Genomic DNA, 13463 nt, shown 5'->3' on the forward strand with positions numbered 1-13463 from the left:
GAATAAGTTAACCATGTGAAGTGAAATGGAACAACAGAGTTACAAATTATTTACCATTCTTAAAAAAAACATTTTGTAATGAAAAAAAAGGTGAGAAATAACCCAAAACCAACACTTTTTTTTAAATGGACCATGTGACCACAGAGAAATGTCACAGATTTTTTTATTTTCTTTTTAGATTTAATAATAATAATAAAAAAAATCAACATTAATGCAAATGATAGCTTTTATATTTTTAATTGTTTTAATTAAGTCTAACATACTTTAATTAATTTTGGTGGTTTATCAAAAGTTAAAAAGCTAAACCTTTAAACAGTATTAGCACAATAAATGTATTTAAAAATGTCTAAACTAAAACTACATTATAAAAAAAAAGGTGGATGCACAAGGACTCCTGTGTTTGTCTTGATCTTTTAAGCATATATTACTGTGTATTGTTTTGGTTGTTTAAGCGCTTTGTGACCCTGGTCTAGAAAAGCCTCTACAAACATACTTTACTTTCATGCTAACTAGCAGCTAGCAGCTAGCTGGCGGTGTCGTTGGCTGACAGCTCTGGAGGCGGGGTCGCAGAGCTCCTGCTGCAGACGCGACCACAGCTAAACCTGGACTCACTCCTGGAGACCCTTCTCTCACTTTTCCTCCCGTCCAGCCGTAAAACTAAACCCCGCAAAGCTTCTTCCTGCACCAGGGTTTCTTCTCGGAGGTTTGGCATCGCGTGAGTCAGCGACTGTAAGTCCGAAAAACAAACTGTTTATTTATTTTTTGTGTTCGCCACGTTTCGCACGGTGTTTGTTTTTTAAAGTTTGTAATGTTTCTTTTTTCGACTTCTCGTGCAGGAAGAAAGTAATAACATTGTGTAAAAGGAGCTCCTGGTACTATATGAACACATGTTAGATTCACACAGAGTTGGTTTGGTTTGGAAAGTTGCATAAGTTTGGTCAAAACAAGAGATAAAGTCTAGGGTGTGCAGGAGACTGAAGTCCACAACCTTGACTTGATCTTTAACTCGATTTTCTTTCAGGCTAAGAATTGGTTTTAAAATAAAAATGCATTAAAAAAAACAATGCAAATGTACATAAAAAGAAAACGGGCACATTTATTCTACAGTACAGGTCTTGCTCCAGATCCTCTTCAACTGCTGTGGTGTTGAAGTCTTGTATAGAAGTTCTCACCAAACTAGTTCCACCACAAAGTCTGCTATTCGTCTACACCAGAGGCGACAAAACGTTCAAGAAAAAAAACACATTTGATGATGTGAAAAAATCAGTTCAACAAAAACTTTTTCCATGAAAATTTGAAGAATTAGATTTTTTTTTGTGTCTCCAGGGGCCATGGCCTTGTTAGGAACTGCTGTGCGGCGGCTGGTCTCGGCCATAAGACCTCCTCTGTCCCCCCTCTGTCGAACGAGCGCTCGGTCCTACAGCTCGGAGCCCACCAAGGAAAAGAGCGTCCCCTACGAGAAGACCCTCAAACAGGAGGATGCTGCTACCTCTGGACCCACGAAGCCGCTGCCAAGGTTTGTCAACACGCGTGATATGTTGGATTCAGTGTCTCATAGTGCGCTTGGTTTATTTTGATAAAGTCTGTTTATTTGCTAGTATGAACAGGATTAAAACTAAATTAAATAATGACCGTATCGTTTAAATATCTCATATAATGTTTACTTGTTTGTCTTTTTCTACCTTTTAAAACCACGCTTATTTACTTGTAACGACATTTGTGACTATTAAGATTTCTTAACATTATACTAGGTCCGAACCATTTGTTTTACTGAAAATTGTACACAATTAATTTTTTAAGAAGCTTTAATTGTAGTTAGATTATGTAGATGTTCTTTATGGTTTATTAGTTATGAAAAATGAGCAAAAAAAAATTAAAATATTATACAAATTTGCATTAAAATGTTTTTGAAAACTATCCAATAGAGGAAATTATTAAAAAAAATATTTAGACTAAGCATCGGGTAGTCATGTGACCAGAGCTGCATCTGTGAATAAAATCTAATGGTTTTGTTTTTCACTTCTTTAGAAATATAGAAAATAAAATCTAATAAAATGAGCCTTCATCATCATCATCACCACCCGATCGTTTTATCTCATAGTGGACTTGTGTTGACGTAGCTGCCACACGCTTGCAGGTCTGCTGATGCCGTGGTCATCGGGGGAGGAAGTCTGGGCTGTCAGACCGTCTACCATCTTGCTAAAATGGGGATGACAAATGTAGTTCTGCTGGAGCGAGACAGACTCACCGCTGGCACCACCTGGCACACTGCTGGTAACTAAACGACAGAGCATGATGAGTGTGTGTGTGTGTGTACAGCATCTATTTTGCAGTAGTATTAAGTTATATTTTTAGTTAATAATCTGTTTAAAATATGATGAACGTTCTCCTATATTCCACAGGTCTGCTGTGGCAGCTGCGACCCAGCGATGTCGAGGTGGAACTCTTGGCTCACACACGGAACGTGGTCAGCAAAGACTTGGAGGAGGAAACGGGTCTTGAAACGGGCTGGATCCAGAACGGAGGACTCTTCATCGCCTCCAACAAGCAGAGGCTGGATGAGTACAAGCGCCTCATGTCGGTGTGTTGATCCTGAGAACTGCCGCTTGATGTATTGACGAATGTCATTTGAATTATTTACTTAACCTTTTATTATGCAGAACCAGTTCTCATCCATGATAACAAACCTGCCAGGATGTAGCATCAAGGGATTATGTAAAAATGGAAACAGACAGCAAGACGGCAAATGGGAAAATTAAAACGTGTAGATAAATAATAAATGTAGAGACATGTGATCAGTACTCAAGGTCTGGAGGAGAGTTTTTAAGGCGAGCCTGTGTATTACACCACCTGCTGCAAAAGATGCATCGTTGGCATGTATTTTAAAAAGGTTTATTTAGTGACACTTCTGGGTCACTTTTCCATTTTCAAAGTTTCATTTTCTTCTGCTTTACCATAATCTTTATGTGTAGTGCAGAAGTACATCTGTTTAAATATGTGATATGATACACTAATCTCATGATACAATTTGATATGATACACTAATCTCATGATACAATTAGATACGATACACTAATCTCATGATACGTTTCGATACTATACACTTATCTCATAGTACAATAAGATACAATACACTAATCTCATGATACATTTCGATACTATACACTAATCTCATAATACAATAAAATACAATACACTAATCTCCTGATACATTTCGATACTATACACTAATGTCATGATACAATAAAATATGATACACTAATCTCATGATACAATAAAATACGATATACTAATCTGATGATACATTTTGATACTATACACTAATCTCATAGTACAATAAAATACAATACAATAATCTCGTGATACATTTCGATACTATACACTAATCTCATGATACAATAAGATACGATACACTAATCTCACGATAAAATTCGATACTATACACTAATTTTGTGTTGCAATTTCGATACAATACACTATTCTCATGATACAATAAAATACAATACACTAATCTCATGATACATTTCGATACTATACACTAATCTCATGATACAATAAAATACGATACACTAATCTCATGAAACAATTCGATACTATACACTAATCTCGTGTTACAATTCGATACTATACACTAATCTCATGATACAATAAGATACGATACACTAATCTCATGAAACAATTCGATACTATACACTAATCTCGTGTTACAATTCGATATAATACACTAATCTCATGATACAATAAGATACGATACACTAATCTCATGAAACAATTTGATACTATACACTAATCTTGTGTTACAATTCGATATAATACACTAATCTCATGATACAATAAGATACGATACACTAATCTCATGAAACAATTTGATACTATACACTAATCTCATGATACAATAAAATACGATACACTAATCTCATGATACAATTCAATACTACACACTAATCACATGATACAATAAAATACTATACTAGAAAAGAAGAAAATCAATACAGTGCTGTTAAATATTGAATGTTGAGGAAAACTTGGAGTTTTAAATCATCTGCTCTTTTCTTACCAGCTCGGCAAAGTCTACGGTATCGAGTCTCACGTCCTGTCGCCTGCTGAGACCAAGGACTTGTATCCGCTGATGAACGTGGACGACCTGTACGGAACCCTGTACGTCCCTAAGGACGGAACCATGGACCCGGCCGGGACCTGCACCACCCTGAGCAGAGCCGCCTCAGCCAGGGGAGCTAAGGTGACTATTCAGGAGATCCAGACATGGTTCACTGTGTTACATAAGTTAAGTTCACCAGTAGAGAACGATTATATTTAACTTGTTTTGTGCGAGTCACATCTTCGATGGACTTGTCAGAACCACCTTCTTACAAAACATGGTTTTATATTGAGACAAAACAACCATATATATTATATTCTGAAAATCGCTCCTTATTTAAAGTTAGTTTTTTTTTTTAAAACTGTCTCAAATAAAACTGCTTTGTTCAGTAAGCAACTAGTCATGACGGTTGCTCTTCTTTTCAATAGTGAGTTTTGATTAAACATCACTGGGTAGATTAAGGTAACCAACATTACATCATGATTTTGGTCCTGTTCCCAGTGCTGACTGGGTAGAAGTGTCCCTTTTTATCCTCTTTTTTCTTCTTTGTGTAATTTAGGGCCAGAAATAAACATGCAGTACAAAGGTTGAGAGCCACATGTTACCTTTCTTAGCCAGAAAAAACACCTGCTATCCTAAACAAGTACTATAATGATTAGCCACAGTGCTAAACATTAAAGGGAGGATAGACCGATAGATTGATCTTGATTTTTAACCTGCAAATTGTCAACCAAAAAATTAAAATATAACTAATTTAATTAAATGAGTTATATTGAAATCTAGTGTTTCAAATGCATCTTCGTATTGTTTACAAAACAGAGCGACAATATGAATTAAAATGTACATTTCTTATACATAAAAACACTACATATGGTCTGGTTTGTGAGTAGCTGGGAAAAGGGCAGAGATGAATGCCTAAATCCTGTAAATTTCCCACTGATCACAATTTACACACTCCTTCATTCTGCTCACGCTTCATTAACATAAGACCCAATGAATAATATAATTATTAAGAATTAAATTAAACAATGTTTAAGTTTTACCTCAAAACGGCTCATCAAGCAGTTATGGTTCAATTAAAGCTGATCATTCAAAGTATTCTAAAGTTTAATCTGAACTGTATCTACCAAAGATTCTTAGGCTTGTTTCTTATAACTTGCTAAGAAAATAAACACTTTTTATTCTCATTTAAAGTCCCTCGTGTGCATTTATTTTAAAGTTCCTGCTCCTTAGAAATATGGCCTGAACTGTGCCGTCGGGTCCAGTTAGCTCCAGATACTGCTGCCCTCCTGTGACGCAACAGTGCTTCAATAGCAAGTCTTATCTAAACAGAAGTTGGTGATAAGAGAGACATTAGCTTTCGCTGACTGTCAAACCCTTTCTATCCACTTTAATTTCAGGTGATCGAGAACTGTCCTGTGACTGGCATTCAAGTACGGACGGATGACTTCGGGGTGAAGCGGGTGAAGGCTGTGGAGACCCCCCACGGCACCATAGAGACGCCATGTGTGGTGAACTGCGCCGGTGAGACTTTTTTTGTACCTCCATTAAAACACATCTGTCCTCCAGTTCCTGCTGATGTTTTCAGTCCAGTCTCACAATAACAGAGCAGTGTTGTGTGCACAGTGTTGACATCTTGTACTGTGTAGGTGTGTGGGCGACCAAGCTGGGGGAAATGGCCGGAGTGAAGGTTCCTCTCGTCGCCATGCATCATGCCTACGTGGTGACGGAGAGAATTGAAGGCATTCAGGTGAGACTCGCTTCCCTTTTGTCGTGTGATCGTCTGGATTTATCTCTTACAAAGTAACGAAAAAATAGGTTTATTTTCAGTAATATTAAAAGGATTGTTGTGAAATACTTTTTCTGGTTTATATAAAAATAAAATCATGTTCAGTGTGATAAATAAAATAAATAGAAATAATTAATTGTATAAAAATCAATGTGTAAATAAAACAACGATATTTGGTGAAAGTCCCAGCATTAGGGCAAATGAGGTCTGAACTCTGAGTGTGTAATTGGTAAATGATTTATTCATTATTTTTGATAAATGTGGGCAATAAATTACCTTTATTATCATCAATTTATTTAAAGCTGTCAACACTTTTACTTGTTACAAAGGTTAGGTTATTAAGTTATTATTATTATTATTAAGTTATTAAGTTAGCTAAGTTACAAGTGGACTCATATATTTGCGTCCAGCAGGTGTCAGTATAACCATTTAAAGCAGCGTCGTGTCGTTGCTCTTCCAAAATGATGGATTGCTCAAGTAAATGTAATGGTTCGGTGTAATTGTCGCAGCATAAATCACATTTATGTTGCTGTTGTTTTTTGTCGACTGCGTGTTAAAGGGTCCGGGTCTGAGCATGTCGGCTGTAAAACAGACTGTCAGGACTTCTCTGCGTTATGTTGTTTGAAACGAAGGCTCATCAGCATTATTGTCCTGGTGTGTTCACCTTCGTCAGCACTCTGGACGTCTTTGACTTGTTGTTGTTGTTGTACAGTTGGAGATGTTTCTACAGGCTTAGTTTTTAAGATAAGATAATCCTTGATTTGTCCCATAGAGGGGGGGTCCAGATTGTTACAGCAGCAAGTGCATAGAAGAAACTGAAACGGAAAAATATTGAACATGAATAAATATTAGATTTAGACTTGTAGACTTTTTGTGTGGAGTTTGTATGTTAATCCCGTGTTGCATGGGTTTCCTCCGAGGACTCCGGTTTCCTCCCACATTCTAAAAACATACAGAGGTTGATTGGAAACTTGGGGACATTGTCCCTCGGTACGACTGTGTGTGAATGGTTGTATGTCTTTGTGTGCCTTGTAAAAGACTGGCCTCCCCTTCAGGGTGTCCCCTGCCTGTGCCCGGAAATACTAAGAAAGGCTCCACCCCCCCGGACCCCCAAAACCTTCATAAGGAGAATAAGTGGTGCAAGATTAATAAATAAATAAACTAATAAAACAATACTAAATAAATGGGTTGTAGTGCAAAAAACACAACAATTCAAATGCAACAAAATAAACGGTAGTAAAGTGAAAACGCCTCACTAGCTTTAAACTCTTATTGAAACCCATTTTTGAATTTAATTAATTAATTAATGTGCTAGATATGATGAGCGTGAATGTGCTGTGAACTTCACTCTGGGTTGTTGTTGCTGCTTCGTATGCTGTCCACACAACTCCACACCGACGTGAATTGATCTTAAAAAGCACAGCAACAAGGCAGCATCCAAGCAAAAGAAGAAACAGGCGGCCTACCTTTGATTCTTCATGCTGACCAGATTTCTAAATGTCAGCCTGCTCTCTCTGGTATTTTAGCTTTCCACCCGGCAAAGCCGATTCCCAGCGGACAGGGAGGCCGGGTAAATAAAAGTGACACAAAAGCGTTAAAGGTGTAGCTATTTATCGGACATTTGCTCTCCAAGACCCGCGCGATAAAGCACAGCTGAAGTGTTCACTGTAGTTTGAAAAGGATTTCATGGCCTGTCTGTGTTTGTGTTGCATCACATAAAGCACGGCCATGCTCTGTCGGTGTGTCTCTGGTTTATGTGTCACCTGTGGTTTTGTTTGATGTTATGGATGTTATGTTTTTTTATTGTCGCACCTGTGGTGTACAGATGTCTCCACGTAGAGGAGAACGGTCGACCCTTGTTAACCCATTCTGCTTTATAGTCGCTTGTTACTCAATTTATACGACATAGTTTCCCTTGTAAAAATGTTATTCTTGATGATGACTTATGTTAAGTTTTATTTACTTTCATTTTACCTTAAGTTGTTTCTTTAATGAGTTTTTTTATCTGCAGAACATGCCGAATGTGAGGGACCATGATGCTTCAGTCTACCTGCGCCTTCAAGGGGACGCGCTGTCAGTGGGTGGCTACGAACAGAATCCCATCTTCTGGGACGAGGTAAACTCTATTAGCTTACTTGTTTTGTTCGAGTCAAACTGTTTAATTTCATGTTTTTGTTGTGTTTGCTCTCCAATACGTCTTACGCCCATCAGTGCTTCACTTTATGATTTTAGGACTTTTAACTATTTTCTTACTTGGTGCTTTAACAATATCTTGCAATAAAATAAGGTGCAGCTAAATGGACATGCATGGAAATATTCTGGTTACTTTTAACTGTTATTTTGCTACTTTTCTTTTTTTTTTTTTTGACATTTCCTTTGGCACAAAATGCAAACATGCATAATTTATTTTTTTAAATACGTTTTTCTGGTAACGATCTCCCTTCCCTCTTTTCTTTTGATGTATGAATCTTTTTTTGCTAATTAAAATTTCCATCTCATTTGTTCTGGTGGATTAACAGGCTCTTCCAGCACCTCTGGTTATTCAATGAAATCAAGACTCGATGTTCGCTCTGACAGATGCAACAGAGCAGAATTGAAGCAGATATAATGAAGAAAGTTCAAAGAGGAAACATAAATCCAAATAGGACAACATTGAGAATAGAAAATTGAGTTCATTTGAAATGTTTGTACCATTTTATTATGTATATTATTGATAATTAGGTGTCGACTACAGGAGCCTCTATCAATCAGAAGATTAGAACTAAGTTTAAATTAATGTTTTATTTTCTTGTACTCAATTTAGGAGTCAGGAAGTCCAAGTATTACACCTTCTTATCAAAAACCCCAGGAAAAAGGAGAATATCCAGACAGTTTCTTGCTGATTTTCACGTGCCATACATGTCAAACACTTCACTCTGCACCTGTTTTGATTAATGATTTGAAAACATCCTCGGTATCTCCATGTCTTTGAATATTTGGGCAGATGTAGTGGCAGAGACTTCACGTCTGAAGAGCTTTTACCACCTTTCATTCGCATTCTCATTCATTCATTTTTTTTCTTTAAGACCTGGGCTCTTTGAAAGCAGTTTAATCCCAAAATCCAAAGTATTCACAAGAGCAGAACTGCCTATTCAGCGTTAAACCTTATCAAAGACCGGGGCTGAAATGCCCTCATGTCGGAGACTTGTAGCAAAATGCATCCAAAAAGTATTAAATCTTCTTAAAGGTTAAATTGCTGCATTTGGAAAAGAAGGTTTTTACACTTTTATATGACCTCAGAAGTTCTCTGGATGTGTCAAAATCTCTGTTTTGCTAATTTTAGTACGAAAGAAAAGTGCTTTTGTTCTTGTGTAGCTGAACATTACTTTGATGTCTTGTGGAAAAACTAGATGGTGAGACAGAATTAGCCGGCAGAGAGAATAAAGGTTGCCGACAGGGTAGAGATGAATGGTGGATTGATGGGAGTGACACGAGTGTGATGTTTTAGACAAAGAAGCCTCTGATGCTCCTGCTCAGGAGTTTATGAGCTTTGTTATGATTCAAAGAAGTCTGTGATGACGTGAGCAACTGAATCAATTTGAGAAACGGTGATTCATTAAATAAATATTAGTGGTAATATCCTTGCAGAAATACTTTTCTTAGAATTACTGTTGTTTTTGAAGAGCTGAAATGGTTAATTATGTAGTCGTTTCCATAGTTTTTTCAGTTAAATGAGGATAAACTGACCATTACAAAAGTGGGGCGCTCTTCAACCTACTTAAAATGTATCTCAAAGACACATTTTTGCAATTAGTTTGCCACCAATTAACACATAAACCGATTGAAAGGTTGAATCTGTGCAAATTTTTAGTCTCTAATATGACAAAAGATTAGTTGGGAAAAAAATGTCAGGTAACAAAATCAATTGTTTAATTAATTTTAAAAATAAATATTTGATTTTCCCTAACTTTTGCACTCCATATATTTGTATATTTCTATCCCTAAATACATGTCTGCGAAAAAAAAAAGGATGTTAATAAAATGAGCAAAACAAGTATTTAAATGTCAGGATACAATAAATGCTTTGTTTTGTCTTCAAAAGCACGAGAAAAGGTCCAGCAAACGAACATCAACATCTGTATTTTTGTTTTTATTTTTCAAGCGTAAGGTTATTTTAAAATCTCTATGATGACTACGATGTTTTCTGATGATAAAGTAATGGCACGGATGAGGAAGAATAAATGTGAGCGAGAGGCAATAGGAAAGGTGAAGTGTTTTTTTAATCTCTCATCAGCATGAGTGGCGTCTGTATGCATATGGAGAAGGTGATCGTGGCTCAGCTGATTGTGCTTCTGTTGACATCAGTATGATCTGAAGTGACTGGTGTCGCAGATGGTGGCGGATCAGAACTTGGACAAGAACACGTGAGAGGGATTGAGATGAGATGGTTCCACCGATGCTCATATGATTTGTTAGGGTTTGTCAGATCTGAAGATTTGAACAGAACATTCACGTCAAATATGATTTTAAATTCCGAGGCAGACTTAAAAAAGTGTGTTAAAATCCCACCGAATCTTCCTTTTATTTGCTGACTCGGGGGGGGCTGATGAATAATCGGAGGCTCATTTGCATCCCGTCATGATTCCTCTACATAATGTGCTTAATGGGAAAATGTGTTCCCTGTGGAAGAACGCTGTAAGCAAAGACGTTTTCACAGGAAACATAATTTGTGAATTAATGGCTCCATAAAGCCTCCCGTGAAGTTGAGCGACGGCTGATCTGCTAATTTTACACTGAAGCCGAGGAGGAAGTCAATGGGATAATTGCAGCCTCTGACGACACAAGTTGAACGTAATTGCACGTTTCTCGTTCCAGGTTTCCGATAAGTTCGCCTTCAGTTTGTTCGACCTCGACTGGGATGTTTTCATGCAACACATAGAAGGTGCCATCAACAGAGTCCCTGTTCTGGAGCAAACCGGTATCAAGTCCACAGTCTGTGGTCCAGGTAAACGCATGGATGAAGACTCACTCAAACCAGACAAACTCTCAAAGTTTCACATCCTTCTGAACATCCTTTTTGGAGACTCATACACATTGTTTTAGAGTTTTCAAATTATTTTTAAAGACTTAGAACTCTTGTAAGGACTCACAAACTTTTTTATTCTATGACCCTCACAAACTCTTTCGAAGATGCACAAGCTTTCTTTACTTCTCAAAACTCTTGCTCACAAATGTCTTTGGACACTCACAAACTTCTATCTTTTAGACTCCTTAACTCGTCTGTTGTTTCAACGGCAGTTTTTGTGAACAAAAAAAAACAAACAATCACAAACTATCTTTAGGGCTGACAAGCAGTTATTATGACTCAAAAACTCTCCTCAACAGTTTCAAACTATATGAGACTTACTAGCTTTCTGTATGATTGAAACCATCTTAATAATTCACACTCTCGTTTGAAGATGCACCCATTTTATTTTACACTCAAAAACCCTTAAAGGTACAAACTCTCTTGATCACTCACAATCGATATTGAGGAGCTTTCTTTATGACTCCAACTCTTTTGAAGACTCATAAATTATCTTTTAGACTCTTAACGTATTTCGAAGTCTCACAAGTTGTCTCCATATCCCAAATTCTCTCGTAAACAGTCACAGACTCTATTTCAGACTCACAAACCATCTCTGAAACTCACAGCTTTTAAGACTTGGAAACTTTTGAACACTCACAATCTCTTTTCAAGATGCATCAATTTAATTTTACACTTAAAAACTGCTCAATCACTTCCTGTAAATCTCCAGAGTGTTCCTGTTTACGCTCAAACGCTTGCTTAAATACCTTTAGATAAACCTAGTGACCCACCACTCACCAGTTTTTAGCTAAAGGTAAACCCTAAAATTGAAAACATCAAGATACATTTGTACTCATTATTATCATTTTAAATTTAAGTGTAGGAGCTCTTCGGACACATTTTTAAGTGAGTTGGATTATGAATGAAGAGAAAAACAAATAATTAATGTCCTAGTCAAATGGATGTTGAATTTAAGTTGTTCTGTGAAGGATCTACAACTATTATTTATCAAGACTTGCTTCTATTAGGCCTAATCCCTTCATTGAATGAAGTAGAACGGTTAAACAACACAATAAGAGTTGATGAACAAACATCTCCGTGTCAACAAGCACCGCTCACCCCAGAGCACAAACATTTTCTGCTGGATAATGACTACAAATGGTGTTTGATGGACGTGTTTGAGCAAATTTCATCTCTTTTGTTTGTGCTTTATTTTCTTGTTTGTCCTCAGAATCCTTCACGGCCGACCATAAGCCGCTGATGGGAGAAGCTCCTGAGGTCAGAGGATTCTTCCTGGGCTGTGGCTTCAACAGTGCTGGTGAGTGCTGGTACTCGACGCCACTGGAGGGAAATGAATCGAGTGTACTTTGATTTTAATGTGGTTCCAACAACAATTCCGAGATGAATATCCATTCCCACAAAATGACGAGTAAGTGGGCGATTCATTTTGACACCCACTTATTCTTCTGACACGACACGTCATCGCCGATGTCTTTACTGGCCACTCTCAACCCCTTCAAAGCACAAATTAATTACAGTGTCGGAGGTGACGGCACAAACCGCTCCATTAGTTCGGTCGCAGCCTTCACCTCTGACTTCGACTTAACTGCGCAAGAAATCCATGCAGCCGCAGACAGAGGAGAAAAGGGTAAAGCAATCTAAGAACAAAAGCTGTTATTCTCCGAGAGTAAAAACCCACAAGATCGAGCCCCGTTTGTTCTGATAAGAGCATGGGAGGAGTTTGTTCATGTATGAGTAAAAAGAGCTGAACTCTTGTTTTTTCTCCTACATGTATCTAGTAAAGTACAAACAAATATTCAATGTTGATTCAGGTCTGCAGGCATGTAATGGATTGGTTGAGGATTATGTTATTTCTTATGTTAAAATGGTGTAGAATTCACACTTTAATCTTTTTTTTTAAATCAGATAACCCTTGTTCTCTCAGCAACACATGGGATACCATAAACACATTTGTTTTCGGGTCACTTTGATCACTTTGAGATAGCATGAGGGTAAAGCAATCTTTTGTGTATCATGTCCTCGCATCAATCATTGAAATCCAGAGATGGTGCTGAGAACGCCACAAAGTAATGAATGTATTATTTCAGTCAAAGTATTCTCATTTACCCTTATAAACGTATACAGATGTTTTTTTTGGTTTTATTTAACTGCTAAATTGAGGACTAAGAGTTGAACTTGGAATAAGTAATAAATTGATGGCAAATATTCCAAGATAATTTAAACTACTTAAATGGTTGTTATTCAACATAACTGAGTTTAAGAAAGTGTAATAATAAAAAAAAAAACATACCTAAATGGAATATTCACCCACAGTGATAATTCTCTAATTACATTAATACTACTCGTAATTCAGAAGGTACGCATGCGTAATTAAATACTTGTATACTTCTATTTTTTTTTTTACAAGTGTACAACAACAAGTTACTGCACACGGCCTCTTGAATCTACAATTACACATGTGTGCCTTTTGTTTTATGGGTACAAATATTTAGTTACATGTATGCGCA

At 37.1% G+C, this 13463-nt stretch overlaps 1 protein-coding gene across 1 annotated transcript in view; it reads left to right on the forward strand.

Moving 5' to 3' along the window:
- Nucleotides 1–587: 587 nt before the first annotated feature.
- sardh (sarcosine dehydrogenase) overlaps nt 588–13463 on the forward strand; it is a 35708-nt gene continuing 22832 nt past the window's right edge. Inside the window, exons 1-10 of the mRNA XM_087791297.1 lie at nt 588–729; nt 1327–1516; nt 2138–2274; nt 2403–2581; nt 4061–4240; nt 5500–5623; nt 5749–5849; nt 7900–8004; nt 10743–10872; nt 12167–12253. Of these exons, the coding sequence (XP_087647423.1) occupies nt 1332–1516; nt 2138–2274; nt 2403–2581; nt 4061–4240; nt 5500–5623; nt 5749–5849; nt 7900–8004; nt 10743–10872; nt 12167–12253 (1228 nt within the window). The 5' untranslated portion in view covers nt 588–729; nt 1327–1331. The remainder of the gene's footprint in view (nt 730–1326; nt 1517–2137; nt 2275–2402; nt 2582–4060; nt 4241–5499; nt 5624–5748; nt 5850–7899; nt 8005–10742; nt 10873–12166; nt 12254–13463) is intronic.

This window comes from Callionymus lyra, chromosome 5, assembly GCF_982586985.1.
Source record: "Callionymus lyra chromosome 5, fCalLyr1.hap1.1, whole genome shotgun sequence".
Classification (NCBI taxonomy): domain Eukaryota; kingdom Metazoa; phylum Chordata; class Actinopteri; order Syngnathiformes; family Callionymidae; genus Callionymus; species Callionymus lyra.